At 41.0% G+C, this 25,970-nt stretch overlaps 1 protein-coding gene across 4 annotated transcripts in view; it reads left to right on the forward strand.

The window, feature by feature from the left end:
* The window catches only part of Zfp3 (ZFP3 zinc finger protein), a 39,603-nt gene extending 18,581 nt beyond the window's left edge, over positions 1-21,022 (forward strand). The window contains exons 1-2 of one of the 4 annotated variants that reach the window (XM_046425037.2): positions 6,922-7,256; positions 15,337-21,022. In XM_046425037.2, coding sequence (XP_046280993.1) covers positions 7,151-7,256; positions 15,337-16,853 — 1,623 coding nt within the window. In that variant the 5' untranslated portion in view covers positions 6,922-7,150 and the 3' untranslated portion in view covers positions 16,854-21,022. Of the gene's footprint in view, positions 1-6,921; positions 7,257-7,276; positions 7,519-13,328; positions 13,699-15,336 lie in introns of those variants that run through there. The other 3 variants (XM_058572802.1, XM_046425038.2, XM_058572803.1) reach the window with 3 other exon arrangements.
* The last annotated feature ends 4,948 nt before the right edge of the window (positions 21,023-25,970 follow it).

Below are 25,970 nucleotides of genomic sequence, written 5' to 3' on the forward strand. Positions count from 1 at the left end.
GACATATACTTAAATACTGTTATACTGCATACATGTTTTAACATGTCCCTTGATATAGAAATAATTAGGAAAAATCTAGAGGGCTAGGGGTATGGCTCAGTGGCAGAGTGCTTGCCTAGTATGAGTGAGGCACTGAATTTGATCTCCAGCACTGCAAACAAACAAACAAACAAAACACTAGAGGAGGCAAACTAATCTGCATATTTAATTTAGTATTCTTATTTATTTTTTGAGATAGGGTCTGGCTATGTTACTGAGGTTGCTAACTCCATCTCCTAGGCTTATGTGATCCTTCTGCTTCAGCTGCCCGAGGAGCTGGAACAAGTATACCACCCTGCTTGGCTTGTATATTGGATTTTATGGATTCTTTAAATTGTAAGCACCTGGTTTAAGACACCTCAACTAGTAACAGATGCATCAGGTGGACAGGTGCCCTGAGACTCAACTTTTTCAGCTTCCTTCTCATCCACTTCTCCAGCCACAGATTCTTATTTGTAAACTCCTGGCGCCCCCTAATGCCCAGAAAGGAAACTCTTTATCATGCCGCACTGACAGGATATCTAAACCTACAAAGATATCTTTAGCTTTCGAGATTGTTTACTTAATTCCTCTTCAGATACTCATTTGCACACAAACAGCCTTTCTCTCTGCCATTTTCTTCCAACTCCTGCCTGCCTGCCACGTCTCGGAAATCTCTTTGTCCCCTCAGTTATAGCAGCGGTAGCTGCAATGGCAACTGCCAGTGAACACAGGCTAGCGCCTGGCTGGTGCTAGGTTCTTGTTATGGAGCATCTCATTTAATTCTCACAAAAGCTCTATGTACTCATAGTACTCCCATTTTTCAGGAGAAGAAACTGAGGCTCAAAACTCAGGTTACCTTCCCAGGTACACAGAGCAAATAGGTGATAGAAACCCAAGCACAGTTCAGGGCTGTCCTCAAAACGGTTTACAGGAACTTCTTAACCTTGTAAAGCTCCTCCCCCTCTCTTTTTAGAGATAGGGCCTTGATATGTTGCCCACGCTGGCTTCTATCTCTTGGACTCAAGTTATCCTCTTGCCTCAACTTCCCAAGTATGTGGGACTACAGACACATAGCACCATGTACCACCATGCCCAGATTGGAAAGCTTTTTTTTTTTTGAGGTGTTGGAGTTGAACCCTGGGCCTCCCCCATGCTGGGTAAATGCTCTATCACTGAACTATACCCTTAGCCTGGAAAACTCTTTTTAAAAGTACCAATACTTGTCCCCAATTTTTAATGTAATGGATCTGAGGTGAAGCACCTAGCATGAGAATCAGGGCTAATCTAAGCTGTACTGCTAACTTTAGTGGTGAGCCAGAGAGAACCCTGGCTCAAAAAATATATGTTGAAGCTCTAATCCTCAGTATGACTGTAACTGGAGATAGAACTTTTAAAAAGGTGACTAGCGTTAAATGAGGTTATAAGGCTGAGGCCCCAATCGAATATGACAGGTATCCCTATAAGAAGTGCAAGAGATACCAGGAGGGTGCACACATGGAGAAAAGGCTGTGTGAGACCACAGTGAGAATGTAGCCAGTTGCAAGCGAAGGAGAGGGGCCTCAGGAGTAACCAAATCTTCTGACAACTTGGTCTTGGACCTCCATCCTCCAGAACTGTGAGGAAATTAATTTTCTGTTGTTTAAATCACTCAACCACGGGGTTGGGGTTGGGGTTCAGTGGTAGAGTGCTCACCTGGCACGTGTGAGGCACTGGGTTTGATCCTCAGCACCACAAAAAAATAAATAAAATAAAATAGGGGCTGAGGTTGTGGCTCAGTGGTAGAATGTTTGGCTAGCATGTGTGAGGCCCTGGGTTTGATCCTGAGCACCACATAAAAATAAATAAAATAAAGAGATTTTGCCCAACTACAACTAAAAAATAAATATTAAAAAATAAATAAAATAAAGGTATTGTGTCCATCTACAATTAAAAAAATTTAAAGAAATTACTCAACCTGTGGTACTTTTCTATGGTACTTTTCTCAGACTATCATGCATGGACACCTTTTTTTTTAAAGCTTTCCAGATAATTCTTAGGTACACCTAGCCTGAGAATCAGGGCAAATCTAAGATGCTCTGATAATTTTGATGGTGAGCCAAAGAGAACCCTAAGAGAAAAGGCAGCCTTGGAATCTAGGGTGAAAAAGGACAAATAACCTTTAGAAATTTTGAAAGAATGCACAAGGTCTTCTCAATAACTCCATCTGCCCCCTCATTTCCTTTTATCCTCATTCTATTTATTCAACCTCAGCACTTGAGATAAATCAAATATTTTTTATGCATCCCCCACTTTTTTTGTTTTATGGTTAATATTGCCAGACCATTGTTTCATATTGCTCATTGCAAGGACATGCTATTTTATTTGCTACTGGTTGAATACATTTTTGTAAGTTTTTGGGAGAACTTACTCAACATTCACAACAATATTCCAAGGGTAAATAACTAAGGTTTCAAACAACCAAAATTTCTTTTAGGTTCAAACAACCAAATTTCACTTCATTTCATTTATCTCTCTCCTACCTCCTTTCCTTCCTTCCTAGAGATTGAACCCAGGGGTGTTCAACTACTGAGGTACATCCCTAGCCCTTTTTATTTTTGATCTTGAGACAGGGTTTCATTAAGTTGCCCAGTCTGGTCTTGAACTTGGGATCCTCCTGCCTCAGCCTCCCAAATTGCTGATAGGGATGTGCCACCATGTCCAGCTCCAAATGACCAATTTGAAAGTGGGATTTGTGAGTACATCCTGTATGTATGTATGTAGGGTTAAGGATACCTGTATACTATGTGTCTCGGCACATGTTCACTGAAATAGTCATCATTAATTCTCTTTAGTGTGGATTTCATCATTTTGGGCTTGTTACTTGGATACTAAATTGAATTCAAATGTATAGGTTTGTGTCTATAAATTTAGATTTAGTGATTTCCAAAATGCATCAGAATCATGGGGGATCAAAATATACATAGCTCTGCCCGCATCCTGGACCTTCTAAATCAGTCTCCTGAGGTGGGTCCCTGGGTTCTAGAATCTGTAGCCTGCTCACTGATGGCCTGGCTTAATCTGTGTGGTATTACTGAAAGCATTTTATGTGATGTTCAGTAATTTTAAAGCATATGATATATAACATTTCATACAGAAATGTGAAATAAAGCCAATCCCCTAAATTAAAACAAGTTTCCTCCCTCACCACCTTATGTTAGAGAGAGTACCTACTGGGCAAGTACTCTATTACCCAGCTACACCCTCAGCCCCAGACAAAATTTAAGAGTCACATCTGAAAGCATGTGAGAAAACTGTAAATGATTCACAGTATTCACTATAAAATCAATAAACAAATGCCATCTGCTTTGTGAGTTTCATGAGAATGTGGCAGTTGTTTTCATCTACTTCTGAATCACCTATGGTGAGGTGGATTTGTTGTCATTTTAAAATGTACTATTATGTCAAGGAAAATCCAAGAAAAAAACCTAAAGAGACAAAAGTATAATGTAGTATTCTGAATGGGATCCTGGAACAGAAAAAAGACATTAGGTAAAAACTAAGGAAATCTGAGAGGTGTAGACTTTAGTTAATATCAAATATCAATATTGGCTCATTAACAAATATACTCTTTTTAAAAATATTTACTTTTTAGTTGTAGTTGCACATAATTCCTTTATTTATATGTGGTGCTGAGGATTGAACCCAGGGCCTTGCACATGCTAGGCGAGCATTCTACCGCTGAGCCACAATCCCAGCCCTCAAATATACTCATTTAAAATGTTGCCAGGATTTGAATATAGTTTGCTGCCCCCAAATTCATGTTGAAATTTAATCCCCATTATGAGACTTTAAGAGGTAGAACAAGGAATGACCCTTAAGAAGGATGTAACTCAGTAGCTGAGTGCAAGGTCCTGGGTTCAATACCCAGCAACACACATTATATATATTTATGTGTGTGCTGGTGCCTTACATTAGTTCATCCTCAGTCCTGCATTATGTGCCTGTGGGAGAAGGGATTTTGAAAGATTCCAAGGTTCATAAGGTAGGTGCAAACCTTTTGGTCATTTCTTCCAGAATCTTAACAGTGGCTTACACTTATAATACTGTTAAATCCAAGAGAACTGATTGCTGATAACAATAGTTTAGTACCTCTTGGAATATGGGCCATAGGTGACTGAAAATATAATTATGAACAGCACTAGGCCTAAATCAGAGTTGCAAACTAATTTGGGAAATGATGTGGTTATAGCATAAGGAAGGAGTACTGTCAGTTCTTCTAGCTCTCCTTCCCACACCTTCTACAGACAGAGGGAACAGAATGCAAAAGAACAGTATGTGTTTTATCTGTCATGTACCTGTCTATTAATTTAGAAGGGTAGTCAAATTTCCTACCTACACTTTTTTTTTTCAGAAAGAACAAAACTGCTAATACTTAACTATAAACTAAATCCATGGAAGTCCTGATCCTGTTAATAAACAAATATCAGCCCCCACCCACTCCTACTTATCTTCATACACACTGAAAATGGGCACAGCATTTGTGGACCATATGCCCTGGTCTCTTTCCCTCAGTAGAATCCTATTGCTACAGATGGCTCCTAAATTGGCTAGCGTAATACAGCAGATGGTGGGCAGGGGAGTACTCAGAAGGAGACAACATATCCTTTTCCTTTCTAACCAACATACAAAGACTGATCAAGTGAAGCAAGTCAATGTCTTGGTTAATGATTCACACTTTAGTGTGCCTGAAAACCCTGAAGGGCTTGTTATACAGACTGCTGGGCTCTAACCCAAGAGTGCCTGATTCAGAACTATGGGCAGAGCCCAAGAATCTACATTTCTAAGAAGTTCCCAGGTGATACTAATGCTGCTGGTTCAGAAATCACACTTTGAGTACTAACCTATGCCATTGATTTTCATTGCTGGTTGTATGTTATAGTTGTCTGCAAAGTCCAAAACAAAACAAACCAACCCATGCTCAGATCATATTTTGGGTCAACTTTAACAAAATCTACCTGGGAGGCACCAAACCTTGGTATTTTTAAAGATTCTCAGGTGATTCCATTATGCTGCCACCATTTTTTTTAGTTATAGGTGAACAGAATGTCTTTATTTTTTTTAAATTGATTTTTATGTGGTGCTAAGGATGGAACCCAGTGCCTCATACATCATGCTAGGCAAGCACTCTGCCACTGAGCTACAGCCCAGCCCTGATTTAGACTCCTAAAGCAGATGCTCACTAATGCAGGTGTGTTAGGGAAAAAAGCCAGTAGAACCAATTATCTTGGTTCTGTGGCAGAATGTTTTTGTAGTCTGGGCATTTTTCCTTTGGAATAACATAGCTGGCAATGATCATGATGGTAATTGATTTCTCTTGGATTATTACTTAGAGTAAGGTTTGAGCAGAGTGAAAAAGATTAAAACAGCAACTGGGGAAAATGGTAGACAAAGTGGTAGGGAAACAAAAAATTATTTTTAGGTGTAAGTCAAAGACCTCTGGAAAGCAGATATCATAAAACTATCTTAGGGCTCTTTAATGTAATCTTCCCACTCATTGTTAGCAGCCTGGGCAAGGAAGATAGACATTTTGACTGAATCGAGGTCAACCAGGCAGTTGAAGATAGTAAGGAAAGGTAGTTAAGGATATTGGTGCAAGAGTAGCTAAAGTGAGGGACCCTGGAATCTAGTGCTTAAGTCCAAGGATGAACTCAAGAGAAAGTTTTCCTTTCTGTTGTTTTTTTTTGTTGTTGTTGTTGTTGTTTGTTTGTTTTATTTTGAGACGGCCTTGCTAAGTTGCTGAGACTGGCTTTGAACTTGAAATCTTCCTGCCTCAGCCTCCTGAGCCCGTGGGATTACAGGCTTGCACCACCGTATACAACCTCCTTTCTGCTATTTCATGTGCTGAATATATAACATAATATTCCTTTCCTATGGTAGAAACTCCTTTTCCTATTTCACAGATTTGTGATGGGGCAAACACAGAAGTCCGTCTTCACCGGTGGGACAGATAGGAGTCCTAGGCTTGGCTAATTCCATTATCCTTTTCCCCTGATTTGTCTAGGGGAGAGCATCAGATCCAAACAGGACCAATCATATGCTTCCCGCAGGGCTGGTGTTGTTTGAGGCAACATTCATGGGGATGAAAGACTCCTTCAATGTAGTGAGCTTTGAACTGAAATCTGAAAAACAAGAAGCTTGTTGTACAAAGTTACAGAGAAAGAGCAGAGGAAGTGAGAAACATAAGAGGCAAGAAGGGGCCAAGCTTGTTCAAGGTAGATATGAAGGCCAAAGTAGGATGCAATTCTCACTGCTTAACAGCTCTCTCCCCTCCTTTTTTTTTTTTGAGCAGGGTAAAGGGGATTGAACTCAGGGGCACTTGACCACTGAGCCACATCCCCAGACCTTTTTTGTATTTTAGTTAGAGACAGGGTCTCACTGAGTTGCTTAGCGCCTCGCTAAACTGCTGAGAGGCTGGCTTTGAACTCGCGATCCTACTGTCTCAGCTTCCCGAACCGCTGGGATTACAGGCGTGCGCCACCGCCCCCGGCTCCCCTACTAGTAAAACCTAGGTAACTCACACTCAGCTTCCAGATTTATGTCCAAATGTCACTCCCTCAAGCCCTCTCAGATCTAGGAGGTCTCCCCTATGCTCCCAGCAGAAATCCGGCCCATTCCTAGGACCTAGAGGCCTGTGTTTACCAGACTCCCGGAACTCGGGATAGAGAGTGATGAGAGAGGCCTGTGGGTTGGAGGAGCTAAACTGGCCGCGCAAACTGTCCCAACAAGGAGGTGAAGCGGATTCCCAACTCTACCAGCTCACAGAAGCACTTTGGGGAGCGACACCAGGGCGCAGAGCGGCCGTTCACCAGGCGGAAGTTGATCCCTGGAGCCGTTCTAGGAAACCCGGAGGACCCAGCTCGTCAGTGATCGTGGGACTGAAAGTGGGCATCGCCTTTGCCTGGTGCACAGGGACGTTCCAAGGAGACAACTCAGGAGGCGGCTGCGGAGTGGGGTTTGGGTTAGGGTGAGGACCCGCGGAAGGCAAAGCTGGAAAAGGCAAGGAGGCGTTGGCATGCTGACCACCTGTTCCTCCGGCGAGTGCTCAGCGCTGCGATAGGCTGGAGTGTCGCCCGGGTACCGGAAGTGGCCGATGCCCGTCGCCAGTGACACCAAGACAACAGCTGCAGGTTCTGCGCTAGCTGCCGAGCGGCACCGGGGGCCGGAGCGGAGTGAACGTGGGGCGGTAGCGGCCAGCGGTGAGATCTCATTCCGTCACGGCTGGGAGGAGGGCCACGCTGGGCTCCCTCCCCACTCCCCAGCCCGCGAGCCGAGTGGGAGCCCGGTGTTTAGGCCCGTTCCTGACTCGGGTTTGCTGTGACCTTGGACTTAATGGCTCTCCCGGGGCCTCCATTTCCCCACTTGCACACCGAGAGGGTGGGGCCTGGGCACTGCCTGGAACTGTCACAGTTCTGGATCGATGCCTGTCAAACCGCGGGAACGGGAGAAGCCGGGTCAGAGGTGGGGACCCGTGAGAACTGTGCTTTTCTCAGACATTCCTTCGCCAAGTAAACCGCTGGGATGAAATGGCGGGCAAAAATTAAGGCCCCTTTGGTAGACGGTGCCCTGTGCTGGCTGACAGGGTATTGGTTAGTTATGTAAAGGAGACGGCATTGAGCACAGAGTTAATCGAGCCCTCTTGATTGTCAATACCAGAGGGAGTACAGAGAGCTAGGATAACAGTGCCTTATGTTAAATATCCAGTCTGGGAGAAGGAACTTATTTTTACAAATAGTTATTGAGACCAGCTATGTGTCAGACACTGTCCTAGCCTTTTTAAGCATAAAGAGAATGAAATCTCCAGTTAGCCCCCAAGAGTGTCAAAAGATTCATTGTGTAGATAAAATACTTAAACAAATTAATTTACCAGGTATCTGAAATGTGCTAAGCATTGGGAATACCCAGACGAATAGAATGTTATCCTTGCTCATGGTCTAGAAAAGAAAACAGACATGAAAGTAATAATACAGTGGGGGTAACTGCTACAAGATGAAGGAGTATCTGTTTGTTTTAAAGTCTGGGGTCAGGAAGACAATGGAAGGAACTGTGTGTGCTTCAGCTAAATCTCAAAGATGTTTGTTAAGTGAACAAGGTAGGCAATAGTATTACAGGAAATGGGAATAATTTGTTCTCAAAGGCAAAGAAACTTTAAAGATTGAGGAAATGTTAGAACTGCAAGTCACTGAGCATGGCTGCAGCTTCCAGCTGTTTTCAGAGAATGAGGAATAGGAGAGGCGGAAGGGAAACAGGCCTCATCACAGGGGCATTATGAGCCATTAGAAGAAATTTTTATTCTGGAGGCCTTGGGGAGCAATAAACAGGAAGTGACATGGAAATTATAGTAAACAAAGAGTTAAGAAAAGGGCCAGTGAAGTGCTGGTTCAGAGGACCAAGAGAGAGCCTCCTTCCTGCAGATGTTAGTGAAGATTGGGGAGGAGATAGTCCTTGTACTAGATAGTGAGTAGTTGGTGAACTTGCCTTTCTGAAGTTAAAGGAAAACATTTGTATCAGTTAAGGTTATTATTTTGTTTGTAAGTAACAAAATCCAACTCAAGCTGATTTAAAAATATGCAAGTATAGCCAGGCATGGTGGCGCCCACCTGTAATCCCAGCAGCTCAGGAGGCTGAGGCAGGAGGATTGAAAGTTCAAAGCCAGCCTCAGCAATTTATCGAGGCCCTAAGCAATTTAGCAAGACCTTGTCTCAAAATAAAAAGGGCTAGGGGTGTGGCTCAGTGGTCAAGTGCCTTGGGTTCCATCTCCAGTACCAAAAAATAAAAATATGAAAGTATATAAACTCTCATGAACTGGAGGTCAAGAAGTATGGCAGTTTCAGGCCCAACTTAACCCAGTGGTTAAGACTCCACTTCCTCTTAGTTCAACATGTCTTCATCCATAAGCTGATAGTCTGATGGCAATGACAGGTCCAGGCCACAATATATAGCAGTCTCTTCCTGTGGTTCTGTCAGGATGGCAGAAACAATTTCCAGAAGCTCCCAGCAAACTTCCTCAAAATATCATTGATCCAGATGAAGGCATATGTCCATTCCTGAACCAGGAATTCCTGGATCCCTGCTGTTTTAGAACCAATCATTTCAAGGTGGTTGGTACCTATCTGGGTAAATTCATTTGGGGTGCACTCCTGGAGGTCTTGGGTGAGGTAAAATCTTCTGAAAAGAGAATAAGGCCACTGGAAACTTTCTTGCTCTATTACCCCACAAAATAATTTTGATAAGATTGTATCCTCTTATACATTTGTACGTTGATATCCAAAATGTTTCCATTTATTATCATAAATTTTAATCGTTGCACAGGATATTATTTTTGGTGGATTATACATTTTGATATTTAAAAATAAAACCTTATGTCAGCTTCCAAGATAACATTCTCTTGTTTTCATGTGCTTCTAACAATATTCATTTTTTCTGTAACCTTTTAGCATTCCACTCCTCTCTCTACCACACCCATTCCCTTCATTTGCCTTCCTGTCTCACATAGTTATCTCAACTATGTCCTGGCTAACATTCCCAAATTCCTCACTCTCTCAGTCTTCCACTACACATATCTTCCCAGATTCCTAGTATGTTCCCAGGATGCCAAAAGTTCTGCTGGGAAAATTCAAGAGAGCAAGCCAATTGGCTCCTCTTATACTGATGCTCCAGGAGATTGTGAGGGTTAAACAAAATGATGTCTGTAAGTTGCTCAGCACACAGCACATAGTAAGTATTCTTCACTCTCCACATCAAATTGTCAGTACATTCTTGCTTATCTCTTTCTACCTTGCACATGCTATATTGAAGTAAAAATGTTCTTTCTTATTCTGCCCGTTCTTCCTGATCTCTGAAGATTTGCTTGCCCATTTTCTTCCCAGAATGCTACAGTTGCAATACATTTCAAACTGAGGTACACAAACACTTTTTATAATATCTGTGGGCCTGTGGATTGTGACTGGAAACCAATTTCTAGATTGTTGACTTCAGTTTGTATCCTCGCCTAAAACCAACCTTCTTGAGAACTGGCCTATGGCCTGCAGACTTCTCTTTCTCAACTCATCTTTTACAATTGCTCTTTTCCTCCTTTATAAAAGGAAGACACACCTCTCACCCATCTCCTCTTAAAAATCTCTGGTGTGCCATACAAAGGTATAATTTGTTGAGAGATGATTCTTAGACCTTTTATAGGGCAAGCTCCAATCCTTGCTTTCAACAAAAATTTAAAAAGACCTACTCAGGTTCTCAGTTGATAAATTACTTAATAACATTTTACTACAAATCACAATGTGGTTTTTGATACATAAGTTCAAAGAATTAACTGATATTGCTATTAAAGAGATTGTTGTAAACTGATTTAGGTAATTTGGGCAATATCAGGTCTGGGCACAATAACTAGGGTAAAGCTGATAAACAATAGAAATGTGGTTTTTCAAATTTCTTTCTTTCTTTCTTTTAACTGAGAAAAGACTATTTAGAGCTGGGCATGGTAGTGCACGCTTGTAATCCCAGCGACCTGGGAGGCTGAGGCAGGAGGATCGCAAGTTCAAGGTCAGTCTTAGCAACTTAGGGAGGCCCTCAGCGATTTATTGAGACCCTGTCTTAAAACAAAAAATAAAAAAGGGCTGAGGATATGGCTTAGTGGTTAAGCAGCCCTGGGTTCAATCCCTGGCACACACATACACAAAAAGAGAGAGAGAGAGAAGAGTATCTAATCAATTGTATTTTATCTGTCCTGTCTGCTCTCAGGAATTTAAGGTAGGGGAAGGACAATCAAGAGGAAGGCAGGACCTCAGCAACTTAGTGAGACCCTGTCTCAAAATAAAAAGTAAATGGTAAAGTGACACTGGGTTAATTTCCCAGTACAATAAATAAATAAATAAAATGAAATAAAGAGGAAGGTAGGGAACTGGCAATAATGATTATAATCGTGATACTTCCCATAGACCAAACATTGGGTAGAGATAAATGAACCTTATTAAGACTGGGACAACTTTAGTCATTAAGACTAGAACTAGCTGGGGATCAGAATCCCCTGGGCATAATTGTTAAAAGTACTTTGGTTCCCCTAGAGATTCTTATTGAGAGATCAAGGGGAAGGATCTGGAAGTCAGTATTTTTAACAAGTTTTCCAGTTGATTCTTCCATAGCTAGTCTATTTCCAAGCCAAGAAGAAGCTTTATTTAAGAAGCATTTATCTAACCAGATCTTCCTACCATGATTGCAGGCCTACTAAACAATTTCCAGTGTGTGTGTGTGTGTGTGTGTGTGTGTGTGTGTGTGTGTATCTCCTCATATAGATTTCACCTAGGCAGAAAGTGCTTTTGAACTTTTATTTCTCATTGTTAGGCATCTGGTGCATGTATCAGTATTTTGTGCATGAAGTTTTCTGAGACTGTTGTCCTAGGGTTCAGGAAAAAACAATTTAGATCTGCAGAGTTAAGGACCCTTTTCTAAACTCTGGTAACACAGTGAAGGTCTGCCTGTCATCCCTCAAATTGAGGACCAAGGGTAATCAACCTCCATTCCTCAGGTGGTATCTGAATCTTCAGAAACAGTAATTTCAGATTTAGAAAAGTAATCAGTAACAGAAAAACTGGAAATTCTATTTGGGAATATGAATTTACCTATGAGAAATGGAGTATTTCCATATGAAGATGAGGTCTTTGCTTCTGGGAAAATCAATCAAAAAAAGACTAGCTTTGATTTGTATATAAGATACCTACAAAACATTAACAAATGACACTAGTATTGTGTTGCTGTCAGAATTCAAAGTAAAAGAATGGTCAGATGCTCAGATTTAGTTGTGTAAGACTTTAGAATTTAAATTTTGAATTTGGTCTTGAAGTTGGGGTAGATATGTATCTAACTTCTATTATATCTAGTTTTACTACAAATAAGTGATTTTCTATATGGTATGGTGCAGATATAGGTTCTACAAATGCTGACTTTGTAAAGAACTTTGTAAAGATGAGAGCTGGGCATGGTGGCACACACCTGTAATCCTAGTGGCTCTGGAGGCCAAAGCAGGAGGATTGCAAGTTCAAAGATAGCCTCCACAACTTAGTGAGAGCCTGTCTCAAAATAAAAAATAAAAAGGACTGGGGATGTGATTCAGTGATTTAGCTCCCCTTGGTTCAATCCCTGGTGGATGGGGACTAGAATATGGAAAATAAGCTATCATAGGAGATATAAAGGTAAGAAGGAAAGGCCAGAGAGGTGTTGGAAGTAGATAGGGACTGAAATACTAGCTTGTGGAATTTGTTCTTAGTGGCTGTTAGAAATTTATTTAAGACAATAATTCCCAACTCAGATGTTACCATGGATGAATAAGATAGCTGAATTGTCTATAATGGATCTTTATAATTTTACAGATGCATATTGATAATTTTTAAAGATTTCAACAAAAAGGATTCCTAATCTTGGTGTCATTGCCATCTGTTTAATTACTATCCCTCAAATTAAGGGAGGTCTGGGTTCAATCTTATATTCTTTTCTTTTTCTTACACTTGTATCTAGTTAAACACCAAATCTTGCAGAATTTGACCTCTTAAATATTTCTTCAGTCTTTTCTATGACTATTGCCCTAGGTAGGTCTCATCTCCTCTTGTCTTAATGACTGCAACAGCCTTCAAACTGATTTGCCTATGCCAAGACCTAGAAGCATCACCATCCTTTCTACTACTAAATGACCACTAGTGCACATCTACTTGATATGCTCATTTGACCAGAGACACTTCTTAGAAAAAAAACATTCCATGACTTTGCACTGTCTAAAATATGAAGTTCTATACCTGCCTTTCTCCCCATAAATATCACCTTCCACAATTAACACTTTTATTGATGGGAAGATTGTACTCCCCGAATTTTCCATGATGCCCAAATACACTGCCCTAGGCAAAGGGCCACTTCAGTATTAGCTCCAGTTTGCTTATCATCTGAGCAAAGTTCAGGCTCATTTATCTATTATTTGCACTCCACTGCTGTGATGGGGACAGCTAAATTCCCAGGATATTTTTATTAGAAATAAGTTTGACTTCATAAAATAATGTTTTCTATCTGGGTGTGGTGGCACACACCTGTAATCCCAGTGATTTAGTAGTCTGAGACAGAAAGATTGCATATTTGAGGTCAGCCTCAGCAACTTAATGAGAACCCGTCTAAAAATAAAAAATAAAAAGGACTGGGGATATATAGCTCAGTAGTAAAGTGCCTCTGGGTTCAATCCCCAGTATGAAAATAATAATAATAATAATAATAATAATAATAATAATAATGTTTTAAAGATTAAAAAATGGCTTAAGCAAGGCAAAAGTTAGTCATTTAGATAGAAGAAGTTCACAGGCAAGCATTCCAGGATTGATATGGCAGCTGTGAGAGTCATCAGAGATCCAGGTGTCTTCCAGTTCTGATCCCCAATCCTATGTATATTGGTGTACTCATGGTCTAACCTGGCACTCCATCACTCCTCAGGAACAGCAATGGAAGAAGACAGTGAAGAAATGCATCCTATCAACCTTAAGAAGATTTCCCAGTAGCCTCGTGTGCTTTAATTTGCATCTCACTATCATTGGCCAGAATTTGTCATGTGGTCAGAGTCAGCTGCAATAAAAGCTGGGAAATGTTATTTTTAAAACTATGCTCATTACCTCTGTAAGTAAATTCATTATTCTGTTATGAGGAGATGGAGAAGAATACATATTGGGATAGGCAATTAAATTTTTTTGCCATAGATTTTTGGAAATTTAAAAAATCTACTCTTTAATTAATCTATAAAAATATTAAGGAAGTTCTGTAAAAGGGCTGATTTTATGATTACTCATTATGTGGTTACTTAATTTGTAAAGATCAATGTCTTTGCCATATGTAAAAATAATAACTAATTTCAGAATATAAGAAAAACCCACTAAATGAAAAGACAGAATGGATATAAAATACTCAGGATAAGTTTGGAATTTCTTTTCTTTTTTTTTTTTTTTTGTACTGGGGATTGAACTATGTCCCCTGTCCTTTTTTATTTTTTAATTTGAGATAGGGTCTCATTAAATTGCTTAGGGTCTTGCTAAGTTTCTGAGGCTGGTCTCAAACTTGCCATCCTCCTATCTTAGCCTCCCAAGTCACTGGATTATAGGCTTGTGCCACCTGTACCCAAATTTGGAAATTTTACAAAAGTATACTAAAATTTACTTGAAAAAGTATGAGACTAGATAAGAAATATCTGAAAAAGAAGGCTAATGAGAGAGAACTTTCTCTAACATATATAAAAATTTTTTAAATAAAGCTTAATAATTTAAACAGTTTGGTATTGGAGAAGAAATAATTTAGTAAAACTGAACAGAATATAGACATTGATCCAGAGCTGGGCACAGTGGTACACACCTGTAATCCCACCAACCTGGGAGGCTAAGGCAGGAGAATTGCTAATTCTAGGCCAGCCGTGGCAATTTAGCATGACCCTGTCTCACAATAAAAAATTAAAAGGGCTGGTGATGGAGCTCAGTGGTAAAGTGCCCCCTGGATTCCATCCTCAGTACCATAAAAAAAAGAAGCCCCAAATATATATATATACACTTATACTATGGTACAAGTGTCATTTTAAATCAGTAGAAAAATAATTATTTAGTAAATGGTATTGATATGATTCACTAGCCATCTGGAGAAAATTTAAGCTAGAACCTTACTTCATCCAAATGTAGGAAACTAGGGGTAGTTAGTTACTTATGTGCTAGTTATAGCTAAGTTACATTAACCTTTTGAATAAGTAACCCCCATATACACTATACCCTGCTCCACATAGCTGGTGATAAACACAGAACTGGACTAAGACCAGGTCATCTGACTGCTCATTTTGTGGTTACTTCATCTATAAATCCCAAAGTTATTTCCGTTGACATAGTATCCTTGTCCCTTTTCTTAAATTTTTCCATATACCCCATCTGTGAATATGGCTATCATTTTCCCTAAATGTTTTCATTATCAACCTCATGTTCTATTCCAGTTCACTGTTAATGTTATAGAATATTTATCAGTATCTTTTTACCATCCATTTCTGATTTCTATTTTTAAATCTTTGCCTCTGATAAGTTTTCTCTTCAGTCAGCATCTGCTTCTGAGCATGTCTCTCATAATCCTAAATCTCTGTTTTCACCAACAGCATCCTGTCATTTCACCAAATGTCAAGACTGTTCTTGAGTGCTGTCAGCACTACATCAAAGCTCTGTCCCCCTGTGCTCATTAGCTTCATTTAAATATGAAACAGCCACTTCATATATTTATCTTCTTTCATTTCAGATTGTGAGATGGGGACTGAAAACAAAGAGGTGATTAAGGAAGAAATTTTTGAAGAATCTGAGCTGCATGGGCCAAAGTTAGAAAAACTTCCAAAAGTGGTTTACCAAGTTCGTGGGTTTGGAGTAGCTTGTGAAGAAGACATATTAGAGGGACATTCGAGAGAGTCTTCAGAAGACATTACACAACAGATGTCTCCCCAGGAGAGAGATTTTGCACCAGGGTTGATAATCTTTAAGAAATCCCCCTCAAGTGAGAAAGACCAAGAGGATAGTGAAAGTGAGAGAGGCTGCAGTCCTACTCCTAATCTGGTGACACATCAGGGAGATGCTACAGCAGGGAGTGTCAGTACATTTTCTACCTCTGGCCAGAATTTTATAGAGAATTTAGAACCTAACAGAATTCGGAGGACATCTGTGGGGGAAAAGCCTCATTCATGTAAAGAATGTGGGAAAGCCTTTAATCAGAACTCACATCTCATCCAGCATATGAGAGTTCATAGTGGAGAAAAACCCTTTGAATGCAAAGAATGTGGAAAGACATTTGGAACTAACTCAAGCCTTCGAAGGCACCTGAGGATTCATGCTGGAGAGAAACCCTTTGCTTGTAATGAATGTGGAAAGGCCTTTATCCAGAGTTCACATCTTATCCACCATCATAGGATTCACACCGGAGAGAGACCCTATAAGTGTGAAGAATGTGGTAAAGCCTTCAGTCAGAATTCAGCCCTTATTCTACACCAGAGAATCCACACTGGAGAGAAACCTTATGAATGTAATGAGTGTGGAAAGACCTTTAGGGTTAGCTCACAGCTTATTCAGCATCAGAGAATTCATACTGAAGAAAGATATCATGAGTGCAATGAGTGTGGCAAAGCCTTCAAACATAGCTCAGGCCTTATTAGACACCAGAAAATTCATACTGGAGAAAAACCCTATCTGTGTAATGAATGTGGGAAGGGCTTTGGTCAGAGTTCTGAACTTATTCGGCATCAAAGAATTCATACAGGAGACAAACCCTACGAATGTAATGAATGTGGGAAAACCTTTGGCCAGAACTCAGAGATTATTAGACACATTAGAATTCATACTGGTGAGAAGCCCTACGTGTGTAAAGAATGTGGGAAGGCCTTTAGGGGGAATTCAGAACTTCTTAGACATGAGAGAATTCACACTGGAGAGAAACCCTATGAGTGTTTCGAGTGTGGGAAGGCCTTCAGGCGGACGTCTCACCTTATTGTCCACCAGAGGATCCATACTGGAGAAAAACCCCATCAATGTAATGAGTGTGCAAGAACCTTTTGGGATAACTCTGAGCTGCTTCTCCACCAAAAAATTCATATTGGAGAAAAGCCTTATGAGTGTAATGAGTGTGAGAAAACATTCAGCCAGCACTCCCAACTTACCATACATCAGAGAATTCACACTGGAGAGAAGCCTTATGAGTGCCAAGAGTGTCAGAAGACTTTCAGTCGGAGCTCTCACCTCCTCCGACATCAAAGCATTCATTGTATGGAATGACCTGCAAAATAGAAAAACTTTTTTGGGAAAGGCTAACGTCAGACTTATTTGTCATAATATGCATCCCAAATTCTCAGATGAAATGAAAGGAAAGAACTTCTCTCCTTCCACTAATTTTTTATTTTTAATTTCAATAGTTGGTTGAAAAAGGATGAGGCACTTTTATGAACTATTCATTGAGAAGTTTTATGTACTGGGTTAAATCATAAAAGCTGTTTCAGGCCTTAATTCTCATCTGTCCCTTTTCCCTTCCCTTCTTTCCTCCTCCCCCAGTGGATTATATAACATTAGAGGTCTGTATCTGCCACCTGACCTACATGGTTGCTCTTCTGAAAAATGGGGTAACAGGATTCACCACCTTCTAAAAATTACAGAGTTGACTCATTGAACTTATCCCATGAAAAACATGTTAGAAAGTCATGACTTAGATGACACATCTCATTCTTGTGTCCACTGTTTAGCCTTGGAATAATTTAGCATGCTTCTATTAATAGCCTCAAAATCTTCCAGCTATGCTATCAAGTTCCCTTAGAAGATGGCAGCATTAATGAAAAAGCAGGAAGCTTGGGTCATTTCACATCTCCTGCTAGGCTTCCTCATTCATCTGAAGAGGGTACTATGAAGGAGGAAACTGACAGGCCATTTACAGAATTGTAAGTGAAGGTCATAGGATCCAAAGGGACTGATTAGGCAAGGCCACAGGATAAACAGTTGAGGCCAGAATACTCAGCATGGGCAAAGGGTCTCCTTGGCAGCTATCCCCACTTCAGGGCTGCCCAGACTGACTGTTACAAGAATTCTGCTGCGTTTGCTTTTGGTCCCAGCTTCTGCTGCTGCTGCTGCTGTTGCTGCTGCTGCTGCGTAAAGAAGTAGCAGAGAGAACTATGCGGTTTCACCTCTATTAGGCACCTGGCCACAGTAATAAGCTGGTTCACTTGACTAACCAGGGCCTGGCTTTGCCAAAGCACGTTAGCTCTCATAACCTGGATTCCACTGCTGCTGGTTCTGATGGGCTGAAATATGACAGCTTCTTCTTGGTCTGATGGTCTTGAAATTTTCTTTTTTCAACATCTCTACATGTTTTTTTGTGTTCTATATGTCATTTCTTCTTTAAGGAAACACATCCTTCATTTTTCATGTCTTTTTCTATTTTTGGTACTGGGGATTGAATCCAGGGGCACTCAACCACTGAGCCATAACCCCAGCCCTTTTTTGTATTCTATTTAGAGACAGATTCTCACTGAGTTGTTTAGGGCCTCGCTAAGTTGCTAAGGCTGGCTCTGAACCTGCGATCCTCCTGCCTCAGCCTCCTGAGTCTCTGGGGTTATAGGCATGCACCAGTGCGCCCGACTCACATCCAATTTTGAGGCAATGGGTGATAGTAGAATTGCACTAACTGAGCATAGGGTCTGGTTTAAGAGTTAGGCCTTGAATAAGGCACTTCACCTCCTGTTCTCTAATTTTATCTGTAAAATGAGGGGAGTTGAACTAAATGCTAAATGATCTCTGACACTTCCACCAATCCAATAATTCTTTGATTCTTTTAAAAAAATCTAACTTTATAATCTTCATTGTTCTATTCTTCAATCACTATTAACCCTAATTCTAATCACCAGTATTTATTGAGTATTTATTATGTGCCAGGCACACGCCTGACAGTACGTTTTTATTTTCACAACATCTCTATGATGTGGATAACCTTTTTTTTTTTCCCCCTCTTATGGTTTTGGGGATTGAACCCAGGACCTCATGCATACCAAGTAAGCAGCACTTTACCACTGAGTCACATCCCCAACCCTGATGTGGGTATTCTTGTAAAAAGAACACTTTATTGAAATATTATTTATATCTATACAATCACCTGTTACAATTATTCAGTTGAATGATTTTTAATAATTTATAGAGCTGCCCAATCATCAATAATGTGGGTATTCTTGCCCCAATTTATGAGAAGAGATAGCCAGGCAAGATGATGTATGTGGGGCTGGGGATGTGGCTCAAGCGGTAGCGCGCTTGCCTGGCGTGCGTGTGGCCCGGGTTCGATCCTCAGCATCACATACAAACAAAGATGTTGTGTCTGCCAAAAACTAAAAAATAAACATTAAAATTCTCTCTCTCTCTCTCTTTAAAAAAAAAAAAAAGATGATGTATGTGGGCACACTTGCAATTCCAGCTACTCTAGAGTTTGAGGCTGGAGGATTGTTAGTACAAAGTCATCCTGGGCGACTTAGGAAGGCACTTTCTCAAAATGTTAAAAAAAAAAAAGTGAATGTAGCTCAGTGGTAAGCTCTTACCTAGCATATAGCCTTAGGTTAATCTCCAGCACTCAGGGAAAAAAAAAAAAAAAAGGGCAGAGAGGAGATGTTAAGTAACTTACCTGTGCTCACACATCTAGTAAGTGCTAGAGTCAAGATTCTATCCTGGGTCTGTTCTGTTCTCTTAATCACTTTGCTGTTTTGTATACACTTATTTGAAATCATTTGCACATTTTTATTACTAATTACTACATAGATTTGAATATAATGAATTTGAATCATGTCCTTGGAAACAAGCTGGTCACAACCAAAATCCATTGGTGAGGACTGGCAGTGTAGCTAGTGGTAGATCACTTGCTTAGCATTTGTGAAACCCTGGGTTTGATCCCAGCACCACAGAAACAAACAACCCCCACCCCCAATCCACAAAGTGGGTTTATTCTGTACATCTATAGTGTCTCTCCAGGTTCATAGCCTTGGTTTGATAAAAGGGCTGTACAAATAAACAGATGATTGTACAGTTCCCACATCGTTCCAGGTATCTCTGTTTCTAAATATCTAGTTCTTAGCATAAGTGTTTTTGTTTTGCAGTGCTGGGCACTTTCTAGGCAAATACTCTACCACTAAGCCACCATCCCTGCCCTAGGTGAAATTCTTTGACTTAGCTCTTCCCTTAGATGATGACGGCTCCTTTGTTACTCAAGCTCAAATTGAGTTGTGTTGAGAACATCTTTCTCACACGAAACCTGGATGTCACCTAACTTCTGATTTTTGTGCTTGCATAATTTATTGCCACATTCATCTCTTGTCAAGTTTTGATACAGAACTTAGCACTCTTCAAGGTCTCCCCCTAAAGATTCTACCCATACCAACAAATACATGAGTAATAAGGATTCCATTGATGATGCTGTGTGAAAGGTGGAGAAAAGTTCACATTGTACATCCTATCAGACGCTTTTTTTCCACATTTTAAAAATTGGTGCATTATGGTTGTATATATTGATGGGATTTGTTACATGTTCATCCCATCACACATTTTGTTCTCAGCAGTTCCTTCTTGGCTAAACTTACAGTGAAGTTTTTTTTTTCTTTTTCTCTTTTCTCTGTCTTCCCTCTCAGGGAATCAGCCACCTCAGTTTCTTTCTTCTTGCCAGATACCCAGTCCGTATACCCACACCCTGTGTACTTAGCTCAGTTACCTTAAACCCATCACTAAGGAAGAAAGAGAAGGCCTTCAGTTAGCAATTCACTCATGTGAACTTAGTGACCAACTTTTTAAAAGATTTTTTTGTAGTTGTAGATGGGTAGCATGGCTTTATTTTATTTATTCATTTTTATGCAGTGCTGAGGATAAACCCAGTGCCTCATATGTCCTAGGCAAGCACTCTGCCATTGAGCTACAGTCCCAGCCCCAGTGACCAACTTTTGTTGTAACTGAGTGTGTTCTTAAGATGGGTGAGGTCTCATATCATCCTCAGGAGAATGTTCCAATTTGTTGTATAGTGCTTTCCCAAGAGGAATTCTGGTGAGTGAAGTCATCTCCATCTTGTTATGTACACCATGCACACATCCTGTAACTCCATTTTCTGTCCTTTTCATCTATCCCCCAGTCATCTCAGGAAGATTTCTCAATTTTTCTTGTTTGCCTTCCTCCTTCTTCAACTTACTTGGGAGTTAATATCTGACCATAAATTCGACTGGTTGTCATGATTCTGTGCAAGTACAATTATGTAAAGGAAAAATCATGAATTAATTTTAGACCCATTAAAAAAAAAGAGAACAGACTTCACATCTCAAAGTCCTACCTAAATACCCAGAAATATCCTCCAGAATTTTAGAAGCTATGTCTGTGTACATTTTCTTCCTTCCAGAACTCACTTTAGGTAAATAAAGTATGTCTATAATTTTCCTGTATGATGTCTTTCTAATGTTTATCATTACAAACTGCATTATATTTCATTATAGCCTTATTATGACTTTGTGTCAGTTTCATCCCCACCCTGTAAGTTTCACCCCTACTCAAGTATCCCAATTTGCTGTGCTGTTACTTTAGCTTCTGATTTTGCATACACTGTTCACTCTGTCCTTGACCTGTTGCTTTGTTTGATGAGTTATCTTTTATGCTAGGACAAGAGTTACCTACTGTGTGTGTGTGTGTATGTGTTGTGTGTATATACACATTTTTCTTCATCATTAACAGTCATCTGGATGGTCCAGTTTTTTTTTTTATACCTATTACTAACATTTCAGGATTGCCTTTGCTAGTTGTATACAATTCAATTGTATAAGTGTTCTAGTGACTCCTGGTCCAAGGCAAGTTACTAAGGCTGTTAAATCAAGAATTTTTTGAGAATCAGAAAAGCTCTTCCCAGAAAAATGTACATGCAAATTGAAATTTGTGAACCTTCTGTAACCTATCCCTGGGACTCCTATGGTCCTTTATGCATTCCTAAAAGTGAATTCTTGAATTAAAAAATTACCAAGTAACTTCCACAATAACTTCTGCTTGTCTCTTAGCTTTTGGAAAGAAATTATCAAGGTGAAGCCCTGGAAATGGGCGGCAGCTGGAGCCTCAGTAAAAGCCCAGTGGGAAGGGCGGGGACGAGTCTCATCATAGCCTGAATAAGGGAGCCTCAGGGAGACGAGTCAGTATGCAATCATCCACCACTTGGTATAATGTGACAGCAAGGTGCAGGTGCCATAGGAGCCAAGAAACTTGTGGGGACTTGAATAATCTGGTGGTGCTCAGCACTGTGTTTGGACTGCAACTTCTCTCAACAGCAGTTTCCTGTCAGGACACAGACCTGATGTTATGGTAAGTTCCTGTTAACTTTTCCCCCTACCTCCCAGCCCCTCACTCAGGGAAAGGACTGTGCCTTTTTCATTGTGATTTCCAAATCACAGCATTTGAATTAGAATGAACATAAGAATCTGTGAAAACATGGATGGACAAGAAAGTAGGAGGGCAGGGTCTTACAAATTAGTGACCTGAGTTCAGGCAATTTTTATCTGCTTTTCTCCCTCACAGACCTCTTTACTCTGTTTATTTGATGCTGCCTAGTTTTCAGGTAGAGATCCCTGGGAAACACCTTGAAGGGGAGTGTGTAGTGGAAGTTTGCTGGGGAAAGCCTGGGAAAACCCGAGAGCAAAGGGGCCACAGGATGGGCAGAGGGAGAAGTTCATAGTGATGTAGCTGCAACAGAGGCCTCCGGCAACCCCTGAAGAAGTGTGGGAAGATTTTTCAACAGTGTTTCCCAGTTCTCACTGCCAGCTCTCTATACCCATGAATTACATGCTGGGAAGGGTTATAAGCTCTGCTGAGGCATTTCCCTTTTGTCTAGGACCCTCCTGGGAAGGTTGATGTCAGCAGGCAGCACTACAGACAGCTGGGGATCCTGGCAATGCACCCACCACACAAACTAGCACTTCCTTTCCTTCAGAAGGCAGGTGGCAGAGACCACACATGTTCATGTGAACAGGAAGGTCAAGGACCTGGCACAAGCTTATCAAATGCTGCCCCCCCCCAAGAAAAAACCCCACAAAAGACAGTGTCTCCTTGACCTTTCTGTTCATATGAACAGCAATTGAGTACTGGACTTGGGATTTGTACTGGATGTTTGCCTCAGGGACCCATACTTTATTTATTACTAAAGCAACTACTACTACTACAATGGATTCTACCAAATATAGCATAGGAAGTGGAGACCATACAAAGACTGCTGCTCAAATATCTGCTGAGAGAAAATGTTCCAACTCTTTTAAGATGTTCTGTGAAAGAACTGTTCTCTCCTTTCCATCCAATCTCCCTTTCCCAGCCAGCCTTCACAGGGTGATTTCTGAAGGGACTTCCCAATTTATAGCCACACCCCAGGAAAGCACGGTGAAAGGGAAACCTGGCAGCAGGAAGATGGATAGCAGGAGGATCCTGGTATAGCAATACTTAAATTGCTCGGTTGTCTGCGAGTCCTTTCACCAGTGGCTTCTTCCAAAGGACACTGGCCCTTGGACGTCCATCATTCCAGGCAGGGCTTTTTGCTTCTTGCCCCTTCCTGTTTGGGAGATTTTACTGGTGAAGTCAAAGAAGTAGAATGGAAATGTACCCAGCTGAAACTGTAAGGTCTTGTAAATAGCTGGACATGGTGGTGCATACCTATAATCCCAGCAACCGGGGTACCTGAGACAGGAGGATCACATGTTCAAGGCCAGCCTCAGCAACTCTTCCATAAGAAAACCATTTTTCCCCCTTTCAGGTACTGGGGATTGAATCCAAGGGTGCTTTACCGCTGAGCTACATGCCCACCCCTTCTTGACAAAAGGTTTAAGTTGTCCCTTAAACCTTTGAACTTGTGATCCTCCTGCCTCAGCCTCCCAAGTTGCTGGAATAACAGGCCTTACCACTTTGCCTGGCTCTGTAGGAGTTGGTAGGCAAATGGCCATTCTGCAAGAGGCATTTTCCAACCTCCCTGGAAGACACATGTAGCCACATAATCACATTCTGACCAAAGGATTGGGCCACCTTGCATGACACTTGCTCAAAGAGAAATCACTTGTCCTTGTGATTATTATTTCCATTTTCCTGTGAGCCGGAATAAGAATATGGCAATGATCCTGCTACAACCATACAAAAACATCACCAGGGGATGAAAAGCAGGATGAAAAAATATATGGGCTCCTGAACTATTTGGTAAAACTAAACTGAGCTGCCCTCTAGACGGAGTTTGGCACTTTTTTCTATAAAAGGTCAGATGGTAAATATTTTAGGCTTTTTGGACCATGTTCTCCTGGTACTGGGAATTGAACCCAGAGCTGCTTTATCACTAAGCTACATCCCTAGCCCTTTTTAAAAATTTTGTACAGGGGATTGAACCCAAGGCTTAACCACTGAGCCACATCCCCAGCCCTTTATATTTTTTGAGCTAGGGTCTTACTAGGTTGTTTACGAACTTACTAAGTTGCTCAGGCTGGCTTCAAACCTGCAATTCTCCAGCCTCAGCCTCTGAAGACACTGGGATTACAGGCATGCACCACCATGTCCAGCAGCCCTTTTGATTTTTAATTTTGAGACAGTCTGCTAAATTGAGCAGATTAGCCTTGAACTTGTTATCCTCCTGCTTCAGTCTCCTCAGTATTGTATACCACTGTGCCCAGCTACTTTTTTAACACCTAAAATGAACTGTAAAAACTATTATTAGCTTATGGTTCATACAAAAACAGGTCATGAGCTGGATTTGAATTTGACCCTGCCGCAGTCTGGCTGGGCACAATCAGGAGCCACTTGTCAAAAGAAACTAACTTTATTTTTAGAACCACACACGCCAGACAAAACAGCCTCTCAGGAAAAACCCTCAGAGCCTCAACTGCCACCACCGGCTTTCCACAAGCCTCTCTCCCCCACACCAGCTTCTCCCCACCTCCCACCATCCTCCTGCTCTTGAGGCCGATTGGCTGGGTCACGTGGGCGGAGCCAAAAAAGTCCCCCAATGAGCAGCTCCGTGGGCTGAAAGGGCAGGGAAACAGCCCAATGAGCATCACCGCAGAGGAGCCAATCAGCTAGATGTTGCTGGGGCCGGGGAGCCAATCAGCTAGATGTTGCTGGGGCCGCTGTGAGCCAATCATCAGCCAGCAGCTGGAAGTTTGCTGGCAGCTGGAAGTTTGCTGGGGCCCCTTTGGCTGTGGCTCTCAACAGACCCTTAAGAGATGTAGCTTGCTGACCACCTTGTTGTCTCAGTATGTTTATGTGAGAGAAATAAACTTGTATGGTAAAGCCAGGAAAGGTTTCTCAAAGGAAATAACATTTAAAGAGATCTATATGAGAGAGGTAACTGACATAATCATAAGGTAGAAAATATGCAGGGGGGCAGAGAACAAAGATGGAGGTTCTGAGATGGACATGAGTTTAAAATATAGGCCAATGATCAATTTATTGGCTTCAATCCACCATTCTTTGTTCTGTTTTACTACAGCTGGACCTGTAAACATTTCCCCTTTGTCAGGTGGTACAATGGAAGGTTTTGATAATTAAGGGCACTGGACAAGAGTACAGCTGCCAGCAGTGTCCAGGAAATCCAGTGGCACACACCCTTTGGTGAATGTTACTGATACCTCATCTAGTGGCTTCCTCTCATCAGTCTTAGACTGCTACATCTCAGTGAATGTCAACCATTCATCCAGTGGGCCATAGCTAGTGCTGTTGGTAAATATTTAACCAACTGCACACCAAAAAATTCTTGATTGTTACATTTGCTGATTTCCATGAATATTTTCATCACAGCTAATTTCAGTGCAGATTTAGGCAGTGATGTGGAAAATTGGCTTTTGCAAGCCTGTACAGACTGGCTCTAGTATGCCTCTGGATTAACACAACCTATCCAGTGAGGTTTGAATTCAGTCTTGTGAGGCTGGAAGGGGAGCTTCTAAGTTTGCTTCCTTAGAGGTAGTAGCTGTTCTTCATTCCACTATTCCTATATCCTTTAGTAGATCATACCCTTTTACTAGTTAATTCTTTATATTAAACTTTCCTTTTTCAAATTACTAGTGTGTATTCTGTCTCCTGCTTGGACGTTTGCAGATGTGACCTTCTCCAAGGAAGTAGACCAGTGTGCCCAGGACACTGAGCAGTTATGCTGTGCTAGCATTAGAACTCTACTGAAGTAGTCATTACTATCCTTATTTTATTGGTGGGCAGCTAAGAGTCTGGTTCAAGGTCTGCCAGAGAGAAGCAGCAGCACAATTTGGCTATTACTTATAGCCAAAGGTATCCTATGGCTATATTAATTTTAATAAAAGGACATGAATTAATAAAATCTTCAGTTGACACTACATGGACAGTTTTTCCTAAATCAAGAAAGACACAGGAAAAACC

This window comes from Marmota monax, unplaced genomic scaffold, assembly GCF_021218885.2.
Source record: "Marmota monax isolate L192 unplaced genomic scaffold, Marmota_monax_Labrador192_F-V1.1 WCK01_AAM20220418_F8-fsc00218, whole genome shotgun sequence".
In the NCBI taxonomy this organism is placed as follows: Eukaryota; Metazoa; Chordata; class Mammalia; order Rodentia; family Sciuridae; genus Marmota; species Marmota monax.